Genomic DNA, 25,507 nt, shown 5'->3' on the forward strand with positions numbered 1-25,507 from the left:
TCTTTGCCCTCAAAGTTTCACTTTGGAGAAGATGAAGAGTCAAGAAAACACCTTAGTTGCTAATGACCCTTCTCTCTAACATACTCTAATTTTCAGTCATAAAGGTGACTCACCTAAAGAAAATGAGATGCTACTAATCTATGAAGAGAAAAGCTTGCTGTGACCCCCCTCCCCCACTGGAACAGCAGGATTCAATGCTGGAGCCCGCCCCGTCAGACCATCCTGCACTCAGGCACACACCTGACATGGCGCCAAGTTTCTAGCCTAGCCTTTTGGGACCTGGAGTTTCTGCTTGCTGCTCTAAGCTCATTTTGTGTGTTTCCTGTTATAGCTCCTGCCCTCCTCCTGTGTCCTCAATCTCTCCCTCTGTGGAGCTCAGCTCCTATTTCAAGAAGACTCTGTCCCCAATTCCCTCCGCCAACCCCTCCATTCTTTACATCGCTACACTGTGAAGACACCGTCTGTCTTCATCCTCCCCTTTTCTCTGGGAAACACGAACTTGAGCTAGTGCACACGATCCGCCAAGCCAGGCCCTAGATGTCTCCTTTACAACTCTAGAACACTACACTAACTAACCCCAAGTCTTCTCAGCCCTCCAGCCTCCATCCTATCACCTAGGCCTATCTAGCTTTCTTTACATTCTTTCTCCTCTATCTTTTCCCAGAGGCAAGTTTACCGTTCAACCTTTCTACATCATTCTCTACCTGGATTTACTGCTTTCTGTAGAACCAAACACACTTCAGCCCTGCCATGGAGCCAGCCAGCCACTTCTTTCTTGCCCATCCTATACTTTGAGAAACACCCCACTCTTGCACAATGGTATTCTGATCCTCTAACAATTTCTCTACAGGCTAAATATCCATCCCTGTTTCTCATTTCTGAGGCAGAGGACTTACTATTCACCTAACCCCAAAACAAGTGTCAGGTACGTGTTTACTTGTGGTGTATTATGTGCAGAATCCATTCACTCGTTCAATAACTATTTACTGTACATCTGATCTATTAGGGAGGATAGTGACGCTGCGGACGCAGTATTGAGTAAGACACACATGCTCTGTCCACATGCAACACAGAAGCCAGTGGGATAGCAAGGGAAGAAGCCATTGCACAGTGGTCCAGTCTCCCCTTAAAATAGTAAATGAGGGCTGAGGACACAGCTCCACTGGCAGAGGGCTTGCCTGGCATGCCTGAAGACCAAGGCTTTCTCCTTGGCATGAGGTCCCATGCCTGTAATCCCAGAACTCAGGAGGCAGAGGCAGAAGGACTGGGAGTTCAAGGTCATCCTCCATCACACAGCCAGTGTGAGGCCATCCTAGGGTATATAAAACCAAGTCTCACATTTAAAAAGGAAAAAAAAAAATTAAATGAGGTCTGGAGATAGAGCTCAGTGGCTGCACCCAGGTGTCAGCCCCAGAGACCCAAGCTGGGCACAGGAAGAATGAAAAGAGTCAAATGGGCCAGCCCAAGGGCTGAGATCTGTGGTTCAGGGTTCAATCAGGCAAGAAGTTCAGAAAAAAAGAACAGGCTGCAGGTGGTGAGAATGTAAAGCAAAGCTTTCCCTAACACACAGGACTCAAGCTACACATGCCAGAAGGGGAGAGGGAGGTGCCTTCCATGGGAGGTGGGTGGGCACGAGGAAGGGCACGGAAGAAAGAAAGCAATGGAACACTGTGGGCTCTTCTCACCCAAAGGTCCCTTAAAAACCCACTGTCAGCGGCTAGCTCTGCAGTGGACAGCAGGATGGGCGACTCTGCTCTACTTCCAACCCTGAGGACTTACAGCCAGGCGGGGGGGCGGGGGGGGGGGAGCGCCTGGGGAGTCCAGAGCGGCCAGGAGTGGATCTGGGTTACATAACAGTACTTACAGAATCAGGTATTTTATTCACCCACATCCACAGTACATCTACGGAAAACAACTGTTCCCAAATGTTTCTCTCTCTGGGGTATTTTAAGTCTGTCTGTTGGGCAGACTGAGCAGAGACACAGATGTCTCAAGCAACCGTTTTCGGGAAACATAAACAGGCCACAGAGAAACGAGAACACCCGGACCGTCTTGGCCCTCTACTGCCCCACCGAAGGATCTCGAGCGCAGTGAGTTCTGCCGCTGCTTTGACACCTGACTGTCACGCCACACAGGGCACCCTCTGCGAGACCAAGGCCTCAGCACCTTAGGTGCTGCTTCTGCGTCGTCCTACACCCGTCCTGGGTCTCTCTAAAACATCGGCATCCCTGCTGCCTCCTCTGGGTTTCCTCGCAGACGTCCCCGTCAGTAATCCCCGCCCCCGCCCGAGGGCGTGCAAAGCTGTTCCTGAGAGCATCAGCAGGCCAGCAGCAAGCGTGGGTTGGAATGGATGCGTTCTAGGGCCAGCGCGGCTCAGGAAGGGCACCCTGGGCTCTCGCATCCCTCTCCTCGTGACTGGAAGAGTCGGGGAGCGCCTGGTCACAGCTGGAAGTAGCGGGTACCGCGCCCCAACTTCTGCAAAATGAACTCAAACAATCGTTAAATGTTTCCCCGTCCGGAACACCGTCGGAGGAGCAGTGGCCATCGGAGCTGAGAGAGGAGGCCCAGGAAGCACCGAGGGAGGACGGAATGCGGACGGGACGAGGGTGGGACTCTAACGGAGAGCAGAGGTTCCTGCCAGTGAGGGCAGGAAGCCTCGCGAGATCTAGGGGTCCGGATCTCGTTGCGTTGCCTAGCGACACGAGGACGCTGGCGGGCCCCCTGGAGAAAGCCCGCTGCAGCCCTGAGTCTCACCATGGGGGAAGAAGGCGGCGGCCGCAGCTGTGGGATCCCCAGGGACCTGAAGAGGCTGAAGCAGCAGGCGATGGCGTACTACCAGGAGAACGACGTGCCGCGCAGGCTGGAAGAGCTGCTCAACACCACCTTCTACCTCCAGCCTGCAGACGTCTACGGGCACCTGGTAGGGACCTGCGCCGAGCGCCCTCCCCGTCCCGGCCCACGCTGCGGCAGCGCACTGCGTCTGCGCCGCGGTCGCGCCTGCGCGCTGTGGGATGGGAGGGTACCGCTCAGCCGGGCGCCTAGCGACGGCGCGGAGAGGATGCGGGCGGATACCAGTGGGGATGCTGGAGGGCCGCGGCGGACCGGGGCCGGGGGGACCGCTGAGGGGGCCCGGAGGAGGCGAAGCTTGAGGCCCTGGAGCTCGGGAGCCTGTCGCGGGTCTATACTATCCGAGGAGCCTGCCTGCCTTTGGTTTTCTAAAGCCTGACGCCCGCCGAGCTCACCTCGGCCGTGGGCAGGGACCCAGGTTGGACCGCGGAATGAACGCCGCCGGGGCTGTGACTTGGCCGCAGCCCAGCCCGGGGTCTCGTTCCACCGGCCTCCCCTGCCTCCAGAGTGCTCGGATTCCAAGCCTGAACGCCTGCGTTTGCAAACCTTACACCTTGCTTTGGCTAGGCCCTCAACTTCGCCAGCCTAAGCTGCCCACGTGACTAGACTAAGTGTCCTTGAGCTCTCCCAGGGCCAGGGCTGCCCGTCTGTTACCCGTTGGTTGATGAGCTACTGCTGTGTGTCAGAGTTGGCTTGGGGGAAGAAGGTACTTGGGGAACCACTCTTTGCTAGCGCAGTCTCTAGACACTCTACCAAGGTTAAAACGAAGCAAGAAACCACTTCCCCTTCTCTAACGGATTGAAGTGATTTACCCCAGGGGATACTTTGCACTATCTGTGGAATGGGTGACTGAAGGCTTAATAGGGGTTTCAGTCACCACCCTCTCCTGCTAAGGGAGCTGTTGTCTGGTCTCAATTTTAAAAGGACACCCAGCCCGAGCTCCGGGTACTTAGCGTTTCTCCCAGTCTGTGAGGCCCTGGGGCACTTGTTGGCGCAGCTCCCTGGGAACTCGCACACCTTAGTTAGGGACCGCCCTAGTTTGCTTTCTGTTGCTCTTTGACACCCTTCTGACCCAAAGCAACTTAGGGAGGAAAGGGTTTCCTTGGGTTAGGTTTCCGTGCCACAGTCCACCACTGAGGCAGAGCCTCCGGCAGAAGCCACGGAGAAATGCTGCTTACTGGTTTGCTCCCCGTGGCTGGCTCAGCCTGCTTCTTAATCCACCCTGGTCAACCCGCCTAGGGGTGGCGCCACCCATAGTGGGTTGTGCCCTCAGACATCCGTCTTGGATCCCTTCCAAATGATTTCTCTGCTACTTAAAGGAATTGTGATTACTAAGACTCCCAAGAGGATGCTTGGAGTTAGGTAGCACTGCATCGGCTGACGAAGGGTGTGACTGTCGATGTCCTTTGCTGTCACTGGGGAAAAGGCAGGTGCCTGCCTGGGGGTGGGATGAAAAAAACATCGCCCTACAGATCTCTTAAGTCTGAACGCATCACAGTGTTGTAGACACCAGTGGCTTCCATAACTTGGGCAGACGCATCAGGGAGTTGACTTGCCACAGGCCTGCTAAAGAGTGACGGCAGGCCTGGGGGTGAGGTGGTCTGTGCGTTCCCGATGACTGGTAAGAATCGAGCACTTGGCTCCTCATGCCAAGACTCGGCATGGCTGGCGTGTGGGGCTAACCAGATCCAGGTAGGACACGTGGGAGAGCTTTTTGTTGGACGTGCCTGGCCTTGTAGAGTCAATGTGATTCACTGCTTTTTGTTTCTGTGTATTCATTAAAGGCAAACTACTTTTCCAAGCTTGCAAAGCCTCCCTCCATCTGCAGAGTTGTGGGGAAAATCGTGCTGGATGGGCTGGGCTTCCCTACGCTGCAGGTGGATGTCTCCTGCACAGTTCAGAACTTTCCCAAGGTATGAGGCGCAGGGACCCTGTCCCTTAGTATGCCCTGCCCAGCTTTGTACATTAGCAAGAATCATCTAAATTGCAGACACAATGTTTTGAAATTCAGTATTTATGACATGTATATATACACACTGCTGTTTAGTCATAGGTATTCATAAAAGCTTGACTCAGACAATCAGCAAGGCTGCGTGCATGGCTTTGGTCAAAGACATGATGTGCCGACCGGAAAACAATCCCGGGGGAGAAAGGAGATGAGGCAAAAACACCTTTAATATTCTGATACTATGATGCAATGCAGTCTACAGACCTACGTTTGGGTTTACGTGTTTGAGATATGTAGAGTAACAATTTAAGTAAAGAAAAGTATTTAGATAATTCTGAAAGCTGGGTGTGATGGCATACTCCTGTAACTGCAACACTCTGAAGATGGAGGCCAGGAGGGTCAGTACCTCAAGGCTTTCTTCTGTTATCCATAGTGAGTTCAAGGCCAGCCTGGACTACATGAGACTGTAGCTCAGAAAAACAAAAGTTTTTAAAAGTTTAAATTTATTAAAAAATTAAAGTTAAAAATTGAAAATATTTAACAGTTTAATTTATGTTGTTAACTACTTGTTACAAGTAAAATTGTCACAGTCTCTGAGAGGAGAATAATTCTGATTAAATCTGTAGCTAATTTTTTGGAGAAGTAGTAATAGGGAAAGCTCTATGTGGGAATTGTTTTACCAGTGTTTTAACAAGAGAGTAACTTGAAATGTTTCATGAAGTCAGCTTTCTTCAGTGTTTCAACAGATATGCAAACATAGTGGGGAAATGTGTACTGTTTCCCCTTGAGGTTGGAGATAAATTTCCACTAATGTGAATTGCTCAAGTCAACACTCTGTCTTCCGGGAGAGGGGAGAAAGTGTGGGACATGTTTGTGTCTTTGCCAGTACATCTGCTCCGTGGTGATGCCTGTGCACTTTGAAGTCCCCGAGAATGCTTTGCCAGATGTGGCGGACGCAGAGGAGATGGAGAGGGCGCTGGCCGTGAGCACAGCTCTGCAGTGGGTCAATGAGTCTCTCACAGAGGAGCTGTGGGGTCTGGTCCCCTCCCACCAGGAAGAGGTGGACCACAGGCTCAGGTACAGCTTCACAACTGCTAGGTATCAATGCCGGCATGCTCTTTCAGCTGCCGTGGCCCCTGGGAGCAGCACTTCTTAGCCCCATTCTACCCGAGGTACTTAAGACTGCACACACATGAGCACGATTAGTAAAGCCAGGGCTCAGCACAGCTCTCCTCCTTAGTCACCCTACTTCGTATTCTGAGACAAGGATTCTGCCTTAAGCTGGAGCTCTCTGGTTCAGCTGGGCTGGCCAGTGAGCCCCTTCGTCTCTGCCTGCCCAGTGCTAAGGTTACAGGCGTGCACCACCATGCCTGGCCTTCCACGTGGGTGCTGGAGGCTGACCTTGGGCTCTGCATGCTTGCACGGCCAACCATGGCTATGCTATCTCCCCAACCCCGAGCTTTCTATCCACAGACATGAAATCGTTATACAGGTCAAACATTACTAAGAACAATCACTCTTTGGTACATAGTTCTACGGTTCATTAAAGACTAAAGCAGATTTACACACTGGGATGTGTTTTTTTATATTTAGAATTGAATCTTGGCTGAATACTTGATACTGCAAGACACAGACAACCTTTAACTTTTTTCAGAGTTGATCAACATTTTTATTTATACATTCATTTTGTGTGCATGAGTAGGTGTGTGTGTGTGTGTGTGTGTGTGTGTGTGTGACTGCACCACATGCTGCAGCTGCTCTTGTGGTCAGAAGACAGCTTGCTGGAGTGAGTTCTTTCCTTCCTCCGTGCTGAGTTCCAGGCTGACACCGGCTGTCAGGCTTGGAGCAGGCTTTTCCTGCTGGGCCAGGTTGCCATCCCCAGGGTCAATCAATATTTGCTTTTATGATAGTCACAGCCGAGAGTGCTGCTCCGCAGAAGTGCACAGAATACTCTGCTCAAACACCGGAACCCTGTTTGTAACAGTATCAGAAATTGTTGGAAATTCTGTCCTAATCCTAAACCAAAATTCATTTAACTACATTTTTTTTACCTTTAAAATCTTTTAAAGATTTACTTATTTCCGTTTATGTGTATGAGCTTTCTGCCTGCATGTATGTGTGTGTGCATATATGTGTGTGTGCATGTATGTGTGTGTGCATATATGTGTGTGTGCTGCGTGTGTGTGTGGTGCTAAAGGAACCTGAAAAGGGCATAGGCTTTCCTGGGGTTGGAGCTCCCTGCTGCTGCTATGGTTCCTATGTGCGGTGACCCCAACCACAAAATTATTTTCAGTGCTATGTCATAACTGTGACTTTGCTGCTGTTACGGATCACGCCTGTTTTCCAACAGTCGCACGTGACCTCTGTGAAAGTGTTGTCCGACCCTCTGCGGTTCTTCACGAGAGCGGCACCCTCTCTCAGCTGCTGGATCGTCTCCTCAGCCCCCTCATCTGGCAACTTTTTATTAAACTCAAGTCAACAACTCAAGTAGTAATTTTAAAAATCAAACGTTCTAATGGTGCAACCCAGAGACACTAATTCACTATTTATCTGCTGGGGAAGATGATAGAAGTTTTTGTTTTACCTAATTAAACCATGATGTTTCTGTCAGATCAAGAATCTTTTAAATGCAATAAAACAGTACAATTTCAAACACACCGCAGTCTGAAATTGGAGATGCTTCAGGCTGCAGTCCTTGGTGGTGTGTGGCAGTGCAGAGTACACATATGTGTTCAGACTGCAGCCCATGGTGCGGCACAGGGAGCCGGCAGTGCTTTGCACACTTCCCCTTCACCATGTGTGTGACGTGGGATTGGTTCTCAGCCGCGGCCTGTTCAGAAACTGCTGTTAGCAAATCGCTTGCAGTCTTTGGCATTCGTTTACACAACCCTGCACTGTTGTGGCCCACAAGTTCGGAGGCTGCGCTGGACTCTATAGAGTTGGGGGGACAGTTTAAGCAGGAAATTAAAGCCATCGGAAAGAGTTTTTCTCCTGAAGGTCCTGGTCCTGCCCTCCTCCAGTGTGAGGTCCTGAGGGCCACACGTCTCTTCTATACAGAGCTCCCTCGATTCATCAAAGAACTTTGTCAGGGTAAAGATTGGTTCACAAGTCCAGAGACTCCTTTCCCCAATGTGAGGCCATCTCTGAGCTCTTCAGACCTGTCCCAGGGACACGGTGGCCGTTGCTTTCATCTTGCCCTCCAGCTACAACCAAGTCTTAGACTGTTAGGCCAGATTACACTTTTTTTTTTTTTTTCCCCAGATTACACTTTTTTAACTCTTAAAATCAGAGAGCCAAGTAGGGCTGAGGAAGTGTCCTTCACTGCCACGCTAAGTAAAGGGGTCAGAACCACCTCTCTGTGCAGTGTAAGCCTCCACCCCCAGACAGGCAACGGCAGCTGCAGCCTCTCACGCTTAATTGCTCAGCCATGAGCGAAGCCATGGGTTTTTTGCTCCAGAGTTGGATAATGAACTTGGGGCAGCTGGCCATTGAAAAGCATTTTTTTTTCTTTTGGTCTTCTTGAATTTAAGTGAGACATCCTTACTTTTGATTTTTTGGTCACAGCTTCTACTTTATTGCATCCTTTCTTCTCCTGGACTTTCCCCCCTTAAACCTCCTGTCTGGACTGATTCATGTTCTTCTGTTGTGTACTTGAGCATATTTTGGATATATGCCTAGGAGTGGTATAGCTGGATCCTGAGGAAGCGCTATTCCTAATTGTCTGAGAAAGCGCCAGATTGATTTCCAAAGTGGCTATACAAGTTTACATTCCCACCAGCAATGGAGAAGGGTTCCCCTTTCTCCACATCCTCTCCAGCATGTGTTGTCACTTGAGTTCTTGATCTTAGCCATTCTGATAGGTATAGGGTGAAATCTCAGGGTCATTTTGATTTGCATTTAGTTGATGACTAAGGACATTGAGCATATCTTTAAGTGTTTCTCTGCCATTTGATATTCCTCTATTGAGAATTCTCTGTTTAGCTCTGTACCCCATTTTTAAATTGGATTACTTGATTTGCTGCTGTTTAACTTCTTGAGTTCTTTATATAGTCAGGATATTAGCCCTCTGTTACATATAGGGTTGGTGAAGATCCTTTCCCAATCCGCAGACTATCATTTTGTTCTGACGACAGTGTTCTTTGTCTTACAGAAGCTTTTCAGTTTCATGGGGTCCCATTTGTTGTTGATCTTAGAGCCTGTGCTGTTGGTGTTCTGTTCAGGAAGTTGTCTCCTGTGCCAATGAGATCAAGGCTCTTCCCCACTTTCTCTTGTAACAGGTTTAGTGTGTCTGGTTTTATATTGAGGTCTTTGATCCACTTGGACTTTAGTTTTGTCCTGGTCCAGCCTCACAGACTACACCTGTCTAGTCCCAAATGGTTCTGCAGAACCCGGACAGTGACCGACACAACTGCTCCTCCCAGCCTCCTTGGTTCACCTAACAATGACACCCCAAAGTCAGCAGGAAACAGCCAGAGAGAACAACACCACTTACCCAGCACTCAGCAATCCAATAAGACAGGACGGTGGGAATGAAGGGACTCTGAGCCGCTCTGTCTCCTGTCTGTCCCTTAGCCCTGCCCTCTGTCTCTCTGGTACAAATAAATCTCTGTGCTGAGAATTTGCTCATTGGCATCCAGAGCTAATAGCAATCTTATTGATTAGATTAACTAACAGAATTATTAATAAGTGTAATATAAATCTCTTCTGACTCCCATAGAAGTCTTTATGGTTTTTTTTTTTTTTATTTTTATGTTTTTGGAGGCTATTATCATTTTATTCGATAGGGAGAGGTCATAAAATGTTGTGAGGTTGTTTCTGTTGGGACTTTCCCCAATGTTTTTTTAATTTTTTAATTTTTAATCACGCTTATATCATGTCACACGCACGCACCTGCCTCTCATCCAAAGGAAAAGGGAACATGTTGGGTTCTCAGCCACCATCAGGCACCTCACAGTCACCTGTAAGCCCAGATTCTGGGGAGTTCAGACACCTCTGGCCTTCAGGGTACCTGCACACCCACAGGGCACACGTGTGTGTGCACACACACATATTTCAAAAGAAATCTCCTGACAAGGGGAAAAGGAAAAGATATCTTTTTTTAACTTTTTTTATTTTTTATTAATTACACTTTATTCATTTTGTATCCCCCATAAGCCCCTCCTTCCTCCCCTCCCGATCCCACCCTCCCTCCCCTTTCTGCATGCATGCCCCTCCCCAAATCCACTGATAGGGGAGGTTCTCCTCTCAGCACTGTTTTCACTAAGGCTTCTTGAATGGTTTGGCTTCTGAATGTCATTGATATAAAAAGAAAATCCAGTCACCGTAATCATATTATGTCTTCAACTTTTATTTTGAGAGTATAAAAAGTAACTTAAGTGATGAGCAACTCAAAAGCACCGCTTTTCATGAAAAATGAATTTGATTCTTGAAAAAAAAAGTTTTAACACCATTTACTTTTATTAACTGTGGAAATTAAAGGTAATTTGTTCTTTATTAGCATAAAAATCCTATTATTGAAACATATCAGGGTCAGCTATAAAACATGACAGTGCATTGTAAAGTCCTGTGTTTCCTGCCTTCAGGATCTTCTTTGAAAATAAAGTACAAGAAGATAAAAAGAGAAAAGAACTGGAGAGGAGTCAAGAGGAGCCTGTGCAAGCACCCCAAACTGTAATTCCACCACCCCCTCCTCCACCTCCCTCTAAGAAAAAGGTGCAGAAGTCAGGTGAGTGGCTCGCTGCCTCCTGACACCTTTGGTTGCACAGACATGAGGAGGAAAGTGCCCGGGCTCTTTTCACAGGTGAACACTTACTGAATAAAATGCATTTGACGGTGTCAGTGGGGAGGGGCAGAAGGAGATGGGGGGAGGGCAGAATTTGCACCTCCTTGAAAGTTTCCATGGGACAATCAAAAAAGCCATCTCATAATAAGAAGTCTACTTTGACAAAAGCAAGTTCTGTTGGCGTCTCTACCTGTTAATCCTGAGAATCACAAGGAGAAAAGGTCCAGGTAAAGGAAGCTGTGCACCCAGGACTCATCAGTCTAAGCTGGGATCCGGGAGAGCAGCCCCTGCTGGCCTCTGAAAGGGCCTTTTACAGCAGAGACAAGGTGTTAAAAGGGGCAAGAGAGTCAGCTGTTACACACTGTTAAAAGAGACAGGCAACGGAAGGGACAGCACGTATGTATACATGACTGGGATGGCTGAAAATTGTGTTTGCAGTTTACATCAGATCTAAGAAACAGGAACTTTTTTTTTTTTTTTTTTTGAGACAGGGTTTCTCTGTGTGGCCTTGGCTGTCCTGAACTCACTTTGAAGACCAAGCTAGCCTCAAACTCAGAGCTCTCTGCCTCCTGAGTGCTGGGATTACAGGTGTGCACCACTATGCCCAGCCAATAACTCATTCTTAATTCCAAATATAAACCTTAACTTGCAAGGAACTAACACAAGACAACCAGGAACTTATTGTTTTGACTGCAAGCAGAAACCTTAACCTGCAAGGTATGTTTTTTCCTGTTTTGGTCTCACATATCAACTAACATTTGTTTTATAACCCTTTGCTTCAGTCTGTCCTCTGCTGCACATTCTCAGCACTCCTAAGGGCCCCTCCCGTTTGTAGTACTAGAACTGGCCCTAGCAGCATGAACATTTTTTTATCTACTGAATCAGAGCATGCTCTGAAGGACTCGTTGCCAGGAGCTAACATGACCCTAAGCACATCTGGACACCCAGTTAAAACATGGATTTCAGTAAACAAGAAAACATGGACCAGGAGAGAATGGAGGCCATGGAGACAAGATCCTTTATCTCATGGTTTGTGCTGCTGAGGTTCAGAGGGGAACAGAAGTGAGCAAAGGAAAAGGGTTGTTTAAGTGCAGCCAGATGGTGCCATGGACACTTTTGAGCTGTACCTAGGGTCCACCGATGAATGTCCATTTGCCGTTGCTTTTGGCTTACAGAACTGAGAGCTTAAGGGGAGAGAAAGATGGAGACAGGGTTCACCCAGCACCAAGCTGTGCTGGGTGTGCATGCACCTCATCCGTGCTGAGGTCACCGTGGGGAAGGACGGGAGACTAGAGGTTTAGGAGGGTCGCTGGTGTGAACTGACAGGCCGCCCATGAACTGGAAGTGTGAGCACTGGCGAGGAGTCTGGGTAGACTGTTGGGCTTGGGGCTTTATCAGACAGTAGACACAACAAAACGAAGCATGGCTTTGGGTTTAGAGAGAAAGACAGCAAGTTTGGTAAACTCACAGAGACGTGCTGACTAGACATGCAGAAGAGCAAGGTTTGAAGTTCAGACCCCGGGTCAGCATCTGCTTCCTGTGTCCTACTGGCCGTCCGCATCTTACGGGCTCTCAGCCGCAGCAAACCCCGGGTTCCTTCCGTGGGAATGTGGGGGTGGCAGCATGTGCCACATGTGACTTTGGACCAAGTTTATGGTGAATGGTTTAAAAATCATTAGGCAGAATCCATGGCCCAGGGTGACTGTGTCCTGCTAAGTGTGTAAGTCCCTGGAGCCTTGGCCTCTGCTGGGCTGCGTGTGATTTCAGCATTAAGATGTGGTTTTATTCTAGTGATACTTCTAGGAAAGATCCTTCTGTGCTTTCCCTGCAGGACGGAAGGAGAGTAATTTGGAGAAGCCTATCGTCCCTCCAGAGCCCCCTGAACTGGTGCTCCCTGGTAGCATGGCCATAGGAGCTGTGTCACTAGCAGTTGCCAAAGCCAGTGCCAGCCTGGGCAACATTCCTCTGTACCTCAGCATCGCACTACTGAAGCATGGTCAGGTGAGGCTGCATCCCGGTGTGGAGCTGGTGTGTGCCTGGGCTATGTCTTCATTCTCCCCTGCTTTCCTGGCCTTCAGGAGCAGCGACCGACTCTCACCATGCCTCTGCTGATGGGATCTGTACTCAGCTGCGGGAAGTCATCACCCGGGAAGCTGAATCTCCTGAAGGAAGTGCTATGTATCCCCAGTCCGGGACTAACGACCAAACAGGTCCCTGCTAGCAGCTAAGGCGCACCCTACCCACAATCCTCCCCATTGTGAACTTTAGCGTAGATCAGGGAAGACGGTCCTGTTCGTCACTTCCAGGAATCACACGGTCTTACTTGTGTGGAAAGCCAGCATCTGGGAGGCCCAGGAGCACTTTTCCTCACTGGCTGTAGCAGGCAGGAACAGCAGGCAGCAGGCAGCCCGGACCTGCCGGTGCTTGCTGTACACACGTGATGCCTTCAGTGCCCCGAGGGCCGGTATGGCCAGGTGTACGTGTCTCTGCTCAAGGTTCACAGTGAGGGGATGCTTTCAGAAAGCAGAGGGATCCCCTCCTGCAAATAGGGAAATTATCCCAAGTCTGTGGAGGTAAGCTTTATAAGAGCTTCACTCGCTTTCCTTGTGAAGAGTCCCCTTTAAACAAAACCGTTAGTTAGTGCCTCACAATTCACAGATTTCAGGTGACTAGAGTTTCTGTGTGACACTGGCTGCCGGGTTCTGCCACACTCAGACCCACTACAGGACCCCTCTGAGCTACCGTGTGCTGCGAGGGCCCAGGCCCTCCACACGCCTTCATCATCCTCACGTGCCCTACCATCACAGCAGCCTCCTCCTCTTCCACCCTTTAAAGGCCCGTTTTTATTTTATGTGTGTGGGTTGTGTCTGTGCACTGAGTATGCAGTGCCTGAGGTGGCCAGAAGAGGGTGCTGGAGTCCCTGGAACTGGAATTACATATGCTGTGGATGCTGGGAACTGCACCCGTGTCCCCTAGGACACCAAGCCCTCCAGACCAGCCCTTCCTCCACCCCAGCTCCATTTCTCAAGTGACTAGAGAAGTTAGCCAGTTTTCACTGAAGATACCAAGGCCGAGCCTGTCCCTCCCAGTCAGCCCAGCAGGGGCACCACAGCAGCCACTGGCTCCGCTCAGGGGGAAGTCCATGAGTAGCTACAGAAGCTCGGGCCACGGGGCACGAGCTTCATATTCCAAATCCCAGGACTGTGACGGTACACCATGTCTGCTCTTCTTACAGAGTACAGAGCTGCTTCTGGAAATTCAGAAACAAGTCAACAGAGCTATGGACGTGGTAGGTAGAGGCTCATGGTGGTTACTGAACGACAGCTTGCAGGTCATTCTGGGATTCCATCAGCATTGCTGCTGTTGCTGTGGACGTGTGTTCCTTTGCTTTGGGCGTCCCATCCAAACCAAGGTGTCCTAGTTTGCGTTCCTGTTGCTACAGTAAACGCCATGACAAGAACAGGGAGGTTTACTCAGCTTCCACGTCCAGGAAGGAAGCAGCCCACCACTGAGGGAAGCCAGGGCAGAACCTCAGACAGGGACCTGGAGTAGGAACTGTGGGGTGGGCAGGAGAGGGACGCCTCTGCGTAGGTGGCTGGATACCAGGAAGGACGAGGATGAAGAAAATGAGGCTCACAGGTAGGAGGAGACTAGCTGTCCCAACCGGGGGTGCAAAAGGCACAGTATAAAAGGCTTCAGGGAAGCAGCCTAGCGAGGGCACCCCCACTGGAGGCTGGGTCCTTGCACATCAATTGTCAGTTAAGGAACACCTCTGGAGGTGGGAGTACACGCTGAGAGCCCAGCATTCTGGAGTTAGGCAGTGGCATCTGTGAGTTCGAGGCCAGCCTGGATAAGGAGCAAGTTCCAGGACAGCCAGGGCTACATAGTGAAACCCTGAGAGAGAGACAGAGACAAAGAGACGGAGAGAGAGCCTCACAGACATGGCCACAGACCAGTCTAATCTAGGCTGTTGTTCAGTTGAGGGTCCTCCTCCGAGGCAACTGGGTATGAGTTAGGGTGTCAGCTACAGCTGCCTATGTCCACGCACACACAGTGTTCCTCGGCAGGGGACCTATCTTCCGAGGACATAGTGAAAGTCCCATTTTAGTTCCTGAGACAACTGTCTCTTTGCTGAGGTCATCCTTTAGGATTTACAGAGTATTTCATGACATTAGGCTCTCTCTAAAGGTCAATTCCAGCTTGATTTTACTCTGAGAATACTGGGCCTGTGAGAGCAAATCCCATAGCAGCAAGTGTAGTTCCAAAGAGCAAGAGAGGCTTTGGTGCCCTCCCACATGCACCAGGGTTCCTGATGTGACCTGTGTATGCTTTGACCAGAGTGTGCAAGCGAGTGAGGGAGAGGAAGGGGCGAACCAGAGGTGCGCTTGAGCTTGAGACGCTGTGGGGCTTTAAGAACAGCGTTGCTGGACCGGTCCCTGTGTGTGCGTTTGTGGCCCACTTCGTCCACCTGTGACGGGGGTGAAATTCCCACAGCTCAGCTTGCTGCCCGAGGACGTCTAAAAACGCTAAGTAACATGTTGTCCTTTATCTCCCCTTCCATAGATCCCACCTCCAAAACCAGAGACCAAAAAAGGGCACGATGGCAAAAGAGGGCAGGTAGGCGCGTGCTGCCCACCTCTGCTGTGGACAGCAGGGTTTTGCTTCTCTCCTCCTCCATGTTTTCTGCCAACACCAGGATCAAACGGGAAGAGCTGGGGCGGAGCTGGGGCCTCAGTCTCCCCAGGGAGCCATCACCAGCTGAAGTCTTTAGGGCACAAGGCAGCCTTTAGCACTAGCAGGACTGTGTTTGACCCTACAGGAGAAAGACCTGGGACAGAGATTGTCTTTATAAATAACAACGTGGCATAGGGCCGTCTAGATAGTCACTGTGTCACTAGCAGAGGGAGAGAGAAAACTTTCTCCAAGAGAGAGTCGGGTCACTTTGTTCTCTGACCTCACACTCATGGAGGTCAGAGAACAGCTCAGAGGAGGTGGCTCCGTCCTTCCACCGTGCAGCACTTGGGTGCCAGGCTTGGCGGTGTGTGCCACATTACCACTAGCACGAATTTAAAGAAGTGTAACAGTGATGCTCATGCAGAGGAAAACAACATGGGAAAGCAGGGTTTGGGGACGAGGACTGGCTGAGTGAGAGCTCTGTGGCCGCTTACAGGGATAGCCTGGTGGCTGTGGCTCTGGTGAGCCCAGCGCACAGGGGTAGAGCCAGTCAGGTAGAGCAGACGTGGGCCCTGAAGAAAGATGCCAGGTGGATGGTGTTGGGGAGCCACAGGCGCAGACCAGGGAGGGTGAGGGCGAGTGCAGGAGGCACCGAATGTGGAAAGCGGAGGTCTCTGGAGACCCACGTCCAGTCTCTCACAGGGGCTCCAGGGATCTACGTGCTGTGGATGACTTAACATCATTTCCCTTTGATTTTGCAGCCGCCAATCACTGGCAAGATGTCTCACCTTGGCTGTTTAACCATCAACTATGACACCATAGAGCAGCCGCTGCTGCTTCTTAGCGGAATCTGCTCAAACCTGGGGCTGGAGTTGGGCGTGAGCCTGCACGTGGCCATCAACTGCGCCGGGCATGAGCTGATGGACTATGTGAGTTTCCCTCCAGAACAGCCACATATGTGCAGGACATGATTGTTTTTTGTTGTTTTGTTTTTTTGGTTTTTAAGACAGGGTTTCTCTGTGTAGCCTTGGTTGTCCTGGACTCGCTTTGTAGACCAGCCTGTCCTCAAACACAGAGATCTACCTGCCTCTGTAATCTCTGGGATTTCAGGCGTGTGCCACTGTGACTGGCTTCAGGACATGATTTTTAAAATAGAATTTACCTGAATATTTTCTGAATGGTTGCCATCATGTGCATAAATAAAAATGACCTTGAGAAGGCCAAATTAGGTAATAAAAAAAATTCTGCAATTAAAATGGACACACAAAATAAAGATTTTTTAAAAGTGAAAAAAATATCCTATCATTATGGGCTTCTTAGGAACCTGTTTAATTGTATGATTTATCGTGTAACCATGAAAGCTGTGGGGGACTAATTTGACAGTCTGGTATGCTTTATGAGTATAAATCATTTGGTTGAAAATGCTGACTTTGTCAAACATGGAGACTCATACCTGAGGGCTTCACACACACACACACACACACACACACACACACTAGGTGAGCATGACACTGCTGAGCATGTTTACTTCACTAAACATGCCATTGTCCCCAGCCTGGGCCATCACCTGGCAATCATTTCAGCTGCATAGAGAAATGCTTTATTAGGAGATGGGAGCTGCCCCCCTCCACCACCCCCTGCCCCCCTCCACCACCTCCCCCCCCCCCCGGCACAGCACTCACTCATCGCTCCACCTGGGAATCCACTTCAAGAAATCTTGGCAGTTTCCTATTCTACATACTTGCACATACCTCCCATTTTCAGAGGCACCAATGCTGAGTCTCAGTTTTATATTGCTGCTGTCATATTCAGGCACACTGTGCCAACTTGGTAATTAATGTCGGGCTCAGGAGACAGGGCAAATAGGATTTCACTGAACTGTGATTGTATCACTACAAAGAAAATTTTTGAACAGTATAGAAGAACCCTAAGTTTTGGCTGATTTCTAGAAGTTATTTTACTTTCTAAAGAAACTAAGCACATAAAGGGATGTTTAAAGTAATTTCCTATTCTTCATGTAATGATTGGTTCCTAAGCATACCATTAAGAAAAATAATTGCATGTTTTCATCAGCAACATATACCCAGGACTACGAATATACTGGCTGCTAGTGCTAACTAGAAGGGGTATTTATTGCGTATACTCAGTAAAATGTATTAGCTTGATATCAGATAATTCTTACAATAATGCTGGTTCAGTCATTAGCATTTCTTCTCTGACAAGATAGGATTTTTAAGCTTCTCATTTCAGAAGCTAAAACTTACGCTTTTTAATTTGAAAAAGGTAGAAAATCCACTTAACTGTAGACTTGTTAAGACCCTGCTTAGTTCTAGTCTGGCTGTTTGCTGGAGCAGCAGGAGGGCACTGGGAAGCAGACTGCTCCACTTCCTCGCCCACCTCCCTCTCTCCCATCAGCATCCTTGGTGCCACCCCATCACAAACTTGGAAGCTGCTTTGTCTTCCAGGATGGAGCTGGATCCTTCCCCCCCACTTACTCTCACACTTTCTGCCAGGAGTCTTGGCAGGAACCTGACACATAGGCTTGCACCAGAACCCTCCCCTTCAGGGCAGTGTGTGGCTCTCCCTGCAAGTGACTGGCTACTTGGGGAAGGGACACCTTCCTGGGATTGTGGATGCTAGCATGCCGAAGCTCTGCCCTGAATTCAGGCTAATATGTTCACAGAAAGGGAGACACGAGGCTTGCTCCCTGCCGGCTGACCGATGGTGGGTTCTACAGTGGCAGGCTGTGTGGCCGTTTACAGCTCTGTGTCACTGTCCACCTGCCCAGGCGTCGGGGGCCTGCACTGCCTCATCAGAAACCTCCATAGCAAGCCATTCTCCTCCCACTCTGTGCCCGAGGGGTTCTGTGCAGAAGGCCTCAGCCGACATCTGTGGGCGGAGTTGTCAGGGGCATCAGGAGCAACGGTGACTTGACTTACCCACTTGAAGCTTAAAATGCAGTGCATAGATGTGGCAGCAGAGTGCACCTTGACGAGAACTGGCTCACAGCGCCTGGTGCGCGGCGCTGGCCGGGGGTGCGTCTCCTGAGGGCGCACACTTTCTCCTCACTGCCTTCCTTATCTCGCCAGAACAAAGGCAAGTACGAAGTGATGGTCGGCTCATACAAAAGCGCAGCGGAGATGCTGGAACTGTATTTGGATCTGCTCAACAAGTACCCGTACATCGTCGCCCTGATCGATCCCTTCAGGAAGGAGGTGAGCCCAACCTTTTCTGTCTTACAACATATTTCACATGTGGTACAGCATGCAGTCTCACCTTCCCTATTTTATAACAAAGCAGAATAAGGACCCTATTCTTCGGGACCTGTTATTGGGAATGTGCTGTAATTTGGGCTGTGGCCGGGCTACTTTGTTTTGGCCTTTATGAAAAGGCGCTTACTAAGCAAATGAATAGCAGCAACACAATTACCCAGGAGCTCGCCTGTCTGTGCCATGAAGCCAGCCATTCGCCAGCCCTCTAGGAGCACCTGAGTATTCACTAGCAGCCTGACTGATGGGAGCCGGCCCTGCTGTTCCAGCCAGGGCTTCCATAGCTTAATCATATATCATTTTCATGTGCTCGTGGGAACAGGACTTTTATGAAGCCAGCTATTTCTCAGCCCTTTAAGGCCAGTTACCACGTCTGCCTAAAACTAAGCTATAGCTTTAGAAGGCTTGAGATCCTGAGGTTTTGCTGCATATTCAAATGAGTGCATCTATTAAGCGTCCTCTAAAGGCCACATCCAAAATTGGAGCTCTTGGTCTTAGGACTCCGAGGACCATCTAAATAGATATTCTCTCTGAGGCAACTAACTAGATTCCGGACAACAGGAAAGCTAGATCTGATCCAGCTGCTTCCCATCAACCCTTCCCCGGCCCAGAATGCTTGCTTCACTCTGGGCAAACGGCCGAGCGCAGGGCCTCAGGGCCTTGTGACGACCACCTAAGACTGACCATGGCTCTGTCAACGTGACAGGACCCACCCGCATAGTCAGCAGATATGGGATGGCTTGAGATCTGGTCCAGTGGCCAGCAGAGCTCATGTTCGCCTAGGTGTATGCCTGCACACACAGTATTTCATATCATACAGTGACCATCACTGATACCATAGAGACGGCCAAGGCTCTAACAAAGCCCTTTCCAGGTTTTTGTTTGTCTGTTTCCTAACTGAGGAACCTTCTAGCCAGCCAGCATTTAACCGAACTGGGGGCTCACAGGACTCCCACTCAGTGTGGGCTAACACTCAGGCACTGATGCTTTTGGGTTTTGGTTTTGGTTTTGGTTTTTCTCCCCCAGGATCTTAAGGCTCAAATCAAATTACTTAAACTTCTCCCCACGAAGCTTCTAATTTGTCTGAAAGTGGCACAGGATCCCCAGGGCACGGATGTCAAGGAAAGCATTTCAGTGTTTCAGGGTGATTGTGCGACTTGTGTGCGTGCCGTTAACCTGCTACTCCGAGTTGCGGTGACCAGTCCCTGTGTGTTCCCAGGACTCGGAGCAGTGGGACGCCCTGTGCACTGCTGCTACCTCCAGGTGCTACCTGATCACGGGCTCTGCTTCCAGAAGTGTGTCCAAAGTCCTAGAGGACAGGAACGTCTCCCCCAGATCCCACGGGCTGATCATAAGGCATACAAACCAAACCACCATGATGGACTTGGTGGAGATAGTGCGTCTTCTTGACGGTGAGTGAGCCATTGATCCGAGCCCCATGATGGCTGGCTTATGTAAGGAGCCAAGTCCACACAGTCTGCCTACCTTGGTAAAAAGCCAGGATTAAATCTTGGAAGCAAAGGAAGTCCAGCCATTTGTGGGGGTGAGTGCAGCTCAGTGCCTGAAAGGCCCAGGAAACAGCTTGGTATTCACAAAGCCCCACCATGGAGCAGAAGGGCAGGCAGATTGTGAGCCTGCCTCACCTGCTCGCAAACTTTCTCGGCATCCGTGTGTTTGCTCATAGGTATGAGGGCATGAGTTTAATTCCCAGAATCCATGTGAAAAGTCAAGTGCACGCATTATTCCGGGTGATGGAGTGATGGGAAGTGGGGATGGGAGGATCCTGGGCTGCTCAGTGATTTTCTAATGTGAGAACCTGCCTCCATAGATAGATGGATGATAGATAGATGACAGACAGATAGATGAATTGATTGATCGATAGTTAGGTCGAGTGGGGTGCTTCCTGAGGATCAAGACCTGAGTGTACCCTCTGACCTCCAAATGCATGTATGTATGTACGCTCACCCAAATGCACACGTGTGTATGTTTGCCCACACATGCATGTGCACCGCGTGGACAGTTTAATGACAGGGCTGCTCTTCCCTATGCGGGGTGGGGACTGGCCCGCCCTTTGAGGGAGCTGCTCCGTCTCAACAGTTGAGCAAATGTCAGGAAGATCCCACTCAGGGGCAGCAGCTTTGCTGTCAGCACAGAGACCCGGGGAGGGAGGGAGGAAGGCCCATTCCTAGCCTGCATTTTGGCAAAGCCGCCTGGTGTCAGCAAGCATCTGGGTGCAGGCCGGTGCAGGATCCCACAACTGGAGCAGGAGATGCTAAGTCAAGCCAAGGGGTCACTGCGATGGATTTGGGGAGCCGGGGGAGAGCTGCCAGGGCATCCTTAGGGCGAACCCTCACAACAGAAGTCGTACACATCACCCTCTCCATTCTGAGAAACTGTTGCGGCCCGGAGAGGTCAGGTCTCCTGGCCCTCAGTCGCCTTGCCTGCTCATGCCCGCTCATGCCTGCTCATGCCCACTCATTTTGGGTTCCGTGTTTCAAGGTCCAGCCGCGCACTCTGACTTGCCGTTCTTGCAGTCAGCCCCTCCTGCCTCAGATGAGCTGCGTGTGGGTGCTCACACTGTCCCTGCCCTGCTGGTGCCTGTTGATGTGGCTCTGAGCTCTCCTCACAGCCGCCTGTTCTCTCCGTGTGGTGATGTGTGTGGAGACGGTGTGGTTACAGGCTGACACCCGAGTGCAGTGTAAATGCAGGGAGTTGTAGCTGTCCTGCACACTCATGCACAGTTCTGACCAGGGTACCACCATCAGGAGTGTGAGCTAGACATAAGGCCAGTCTCAGACGGAAGCAGGGTTCAGAGCTGGCTTGGGGGCTGGGGGCTGGTGCCAGCGAGCACAACTGGGATGCTTCCTGCCTGGCCTGCTCTCCCAGGCTGGCTGCTCACTGGCTCCGGCCTAGAAAACACAAACACTGTCACTATAGAACTCTGCCTGTGTAGATCTTGGCAAGCCTCAAGGGGGTTGAGACCCCCAAATGTACAAATACCAGCAACTCTGAGTTACCCAGAAAAACATTGCTGTGAGTCCATTTCTCCAGGGGAAGGTGGGACGGTCGCTGTGCCCGTTGCAGGCCCCACACTTGATGCCCTTGTAGCACGTCCGTCACATCAGACAGCAACAGGCCGAACGTTCGTTGTAGCTGTGCTCCTGAAAAGGCGATCTGCCCTGAGCATCCTCTCCTGGCCTTTTAGTAGTGATGACGCTGTACATTGTAATCTTACACGTAATGACACGCACCTCTGTGGTTTTGCATGCACGTTCTCGTGAGTGTAGGAGCACATGTTTGTGTGTGGGTCAGAGGTTGGCCTCGGGCACTGGGTCTCTCCTGTTGCCCTATCTGACACTTATGTTGTGACAGACCCACTGCAGAGGCCGGGCTGGCTATTCTGAGAGCTGCAGGGTGGCCCTGCCTCCTCTCCCTGTGGAAGCTCTGGGGTCACAGGTGTTCGTGGCATCACAGGCAGGGTCCTGGGGGTTCAAGCGAGGTCTTCATGCCTCTGCAGCATCCCCTGCCCCCGATTTTAAAAGCACATATGGTACTGAAAAAGAGCTAAGCAGATAAAGCCAGAGGAATAAGATTGCATGCTTGCATGCTCAGCCGCCGGTGCCCAGCAGCGCCCAGCTCCGAGGAGGCCCTGGTGGGCCACACATGACTGACAGGAGCCGCTCCCACAGGTAAGAAGCATCTCGCTGTCTTCGGAAGCACGGATGCAGAGGCCTCTGATGACAGCCTTGTCGATTTGGTAAGTGCAGAGCGACGGTCAATTGCAGAATTGCCAAAAACACCGCTTTTATGATGAATTGGTATTTCAGGGAAATGCAGTCTTTGGTGGAGAAAGTCGAGTAACCTTTTATGAAATAGACTTGCTTCCTCCCAGACAGCTCCCTTTTGCAAAGCACTAATCTTTGAACTTTTTAAAAGAGGCAAAATTGAAGTCCAGGGAAAATGACGGGCACAATCAAATGACTGGGGTGTACACTTGCAATCTTCCCTCCTAAAACGGGGTGCGAAAGGCCAGGCCGTGCTCCCATGAAACCGGCGCCTGATGGAGGCTGAGCCACGCCATCTGCCTGCCTGCTCAGCCACCAGCAGGCCACTTCACTTCCCTAGAGGCGAAGAGAAGCCCCCTCAGCCCCCTCTGCAGTTCCGTTCTCATTAAAGGACCGCTCCAAACAGAAATGCTCCCGTTTAAAGTAAGCTTTCCCCCACTCAGGCTGTTGGACTCGGTGCCCGGTTTATCAAGTTGGGGGGTCTTTCTCGGGGTGAACGGGTGACCAAATACAACCGCCTTCTCGCCATAGAGGAAGAGCTCATCCAGAGCGGAACTTGGGGTACGTGCTGCTTTCTTGCTTGGTTTTCTCTTAGCCATGAACAAGGGAACCAAGATGGGAAGGGAGGGAATAAAGCCCCTCGGCGGGAGGGCGGGACAGTCCGAAGGCTGGAAATCGGCGCTGACAAGAGCAGGGTGGCGCCTGCCACAGTGTCCATTGTTGGCTTAATGGATTATCTGTTTACCTGAATGCAAGGCTCTCGCCACCTTCTCCCTGAGGGATGGGCTGCCTGGAGCTGCTCAATAGAATTAATTGATTGGAGTCTCCAAGCCTGTCTTTTGTTAGGGCCCAAATTATACTTAAGGTTTCTCTGCACAGCCCCGGAAGTTAACGACAGATGTGCTCCTTCTGGAAATAACTTGGTTTACTTGAAACAACTCGGCAGCGTGTTGGCTGTAACATGTCACCACAGCGGGGCTAAAGCCCCTCAAGAGAGGAACCCACGGCTTATGAAGCTCAAACTTTGTAAATCTACGTGGGAGCTTCTTGTGTGCCCGCTGAAGAGAAGCTTAACTAAATACTCACCTTTACTTTTTAAAATTACCCATTGGCCCAAAGGTGACCATTACAAGCAGGGAGATAAGAAGAGACTAATAAAATTGTGATAAAAAAAAAGGTGTCATAAGGCTACACAGAGAAAACCTATCTCAGAACAACAACAAAAAGCGTCATGTTTAACTAAAAATGGAGACTTCAGATACACAGTAAGATTCCGGAGAAATAAAGGCGTAATTAGAAGATGGTCCCAGAGTTGTGTAAAGGCAGTCCAGAGTTAGGCTGTGTTGTTTACTGTGTGAGGCAATGGCTTGTCCGTGCCCCTTCCCCGCAGGCCAAATCATATTGTTCTAAATATTATCTCCTCTTTTGTCATTCTGACTTGTGGGGCCTTCAAAGACCTCTCTGACTTCCAGTTTCCAAGAAAGTCAGCTGCTTTGGAACAGCCAAAAAAACCCTGGGAGGCCAGAGAGAGCCACCCCTTATTAGGTGCTAGCCCAATGCCTCTGGCATTCTGGAATGGATTAAGCGATTAGTGAAAATTTCTCTAAGGCTCCTAGATAAACACAAAGGGCACCCCAAATTAACAAAACGAATAGCTCCACTCCTACTCTTGAGGAGGCAATGGTGGCAAGATGTCAGCCATTGAAGTATGGCCGTTATCATGCGTGGTTCTGCCTGCCTTTAGTAGTGTATACCAGCTGCCCCCAAATGTCACAGAAGCTGAACCACAAGCAGAACGGGCCAGTGCCAGGCCCTTCTAGGAGATCTGGAACCTGTCTGGATGGGTCTGACAATCTTCAGCACCACTGGTCAAGATGGGAAACTTTACTTTTTGTAAAAGGACCGCTGCAAACAGAAATGGCTCCCGTTTAAAGTAAGCTTTACTTTTTGTTTTGTTTTGTTTTTAAATAGGTTTCAGAGGAGAACACACTTTTTCTTCCTTTCAAGAGGATGCTGAAAAGACAGCAGAGGCTACTGCTGCTGCTGAAGCTCTCGAGCCACTGGACTCCATGTTTCCCACAGGGGTTACGGAGGAATAGTTAAAACATGAGCCTGGAGGGGCTGGGCCCTCAGGGCTTGGCCACAACACAAGTGTTGGCTGGCTGGGTGAGAAGTGTGTCTCCAAGTTGGCACTACTGCTTTTGTTCTTCTCATTTCACTGTCGGGTAAATGCATGTATCTGCTGGTCCTGCCGGGAGTTCTGGGGGCTTTATCTTCTGCAATCCTGTAGGACAGTGGCTCCACTGTCTCCTCCTCAGGGTCCTGGCCTAACGCCCACACTCAGCCACGCACCATGCCCCTCTAGAACCAAGACTGTTCCCCTGAGCAGCTCCCATTGCCATGCAGGCTTCTGTGACTCTTTCTCCTGGACCTCTGTCCAACAACAGATGCTTTCGTAGCTGCCACGGAGCACCACGGGCTGCCCTCGTCTGTAGCAACACCTTCTTTCACTTCCTACACGCACTGACCTTTCAACCATTTTTCCTCTCACGTCATTCTTGTACTATCTTCTCCTTAGATCCCTTATGGAACAAAAATGGGTGCAATAAACACACTTGTGAATGAATACTCTTGCCGTCACTTGGTGCCCTCTTAGCCCACAGCATGAAGATGCATGTGGCTCAGAACGTGACACACCCTGCTCCTCTCCTGTGAGCCAGCGCGGCTTTTAGCAGACAGTAAACACTCAAGGAGGGAGGAAAGGCGAGCCTGGCAGGACCAGGGGCCACCTGTGGGGCGCAGCGGAGAAGCTGCAGTGTGCTGGCCTGCAGCACAAGTATTTTGGTTGGGGCTTAGTCTGTTTGAAGAGAATGACCAAGGGAGACCCTCGCATGGGGAGCTGGTTAGTGTCGCTCCAAGCCTGGGAAAATGTGTCACAGCCTGTGGTATCCATGTCTCCCCAGACAGCAAACAGTGGGGCAGAGGAACTTGAGCAGCAGATCCATTTTAAAGGCAGGACGGCTGAGGCAAGGATGTTCCCCTGGCCTTCGTGGTTTTCTTCTCACACAAGCGATGGGAGCATGCCGGGGGATGGGCTTAAGTTCTAATCAGTGAAACCAGAGCAGAAGAACTGACCAGATCAGCAGCTTGGGCAGCCCAGGATGCACACCAGCCTCAGTGAGGAATGTGTTCACCAATGGCT

The 25,507-nt window shown here is 50.3% G+C and overlaps 2 protein-coding genes across 5 annotated transcripts in view; one reads left to right on the plus strand and one right to left on the minus strand.

Moving 5' to 3' along the window:
- Window positions 1–2,894, minus strand: part of Hspa12a (heat shock protein family A (Hsp70) member 12A) — a 134,807-nt gene extending 131,913 nt beyond the window's left edge. Inside the window, exon 1 of one of the 2 annotated variants that reach the window (XM_060391747.1) lies at window positions 2,755–2,894. In XM_060391747.1, coding sequence (XP_060247730.1) covers window positions 2,755–2,757 — 3 coding nt within the window. In that variant the 5' untranslated portion in view covers window positions 2,758–2,894. The remainder of the gene's footprint in view (window positions 1–2,754) is intronic. The other variant, XM_060391749.1, reaches the window with a different exon arrangement.
- Window positions 1,862–24,931, plus strand: Eno4 (enolase 4). 3 transcript variants are annotated; one of them, XM_021643404.2, is made up of 14 exons: window positions 1,862–2,920; window positions 4,632–4,760; window positions 5,682–5,872; window positions 10,378–10,520; window positions 12,409–12,578; window positions 12,656–12,787; window positions 13,813–13,866; window positions 15,141–15,194; window positions 16,013–16,180; window positions 18,341–18,466; window positions 19,740–19,932; window positions 22,210–22,277; window positions 22,749–22,866; window positions 24,277–24,931. In XM_021643404.2, the coding sequence occupies exons 1-14, from the start codon at window positions 2,756–2,758 to the stop codon at window positions 24,402–24,404; spliced, it is 1,839 nt and encodes a 612-aa protein (XP_021499079.1). In that variant the 5' UTR covers window positions 1,862–2,755; the 3' UTR covers window positions 24,405–24,931. The 3 variants fall into 3 exon arrangements, with proteins under 3 accessions (XP_021499079.1, XP_060247734.1, XP_021499081.1); XM_021643406.2 differs by lacking the exon at window positions 1,862–2,920 and adding an exon at window positions 2,994–3,553; XM_060391751.1 differs by lacking the exons at window positions 22,210–22,277; window positions 22,749–22,866.
- Window positions 24,932–25,507: the final 576 nt, after the last annotated feature.

The sequence above is a fragment of the Meriones unguiculatus genome, chromosome 1 (assembly GCF_030254825.1).
Source record: "Meriones unguiculatus strain TT.TT164.6M chromosome 1, Bangor_MerUng_6.1, whole genome shotgun sequence".
NCBI classification, from domain to species: domain Eukaryota; kingdom Metazoa; phylum Chordata; class Mammalia; order Rodentia; family Muridae; genus Meriones; species Meriones unguiculatus.

Coding starts and splice junctions, on each gene's coding strand:
- Eno4 (XM_021643404.2), top strand. CDS start 2,756: ATGGGGGAAGAAGGCGGCGGCCGCAGCTGTGGGATCCCCAGGGACCTG. Junction 12,579..12,655: donor CACTACTGAAGCATGGTCAG/GTGAGGCTGCAT, acceptor CCTGGCCTTCAG/GAGCAGCGACCGACTCTCAC. Junction 19,933..22,209: donor GATAGTGCGTCTTCTTGACG/GTGAGTGAGCCA, acceptor CCGCTCCCACAG/GTAAGAAGCATCTCGCTGTC.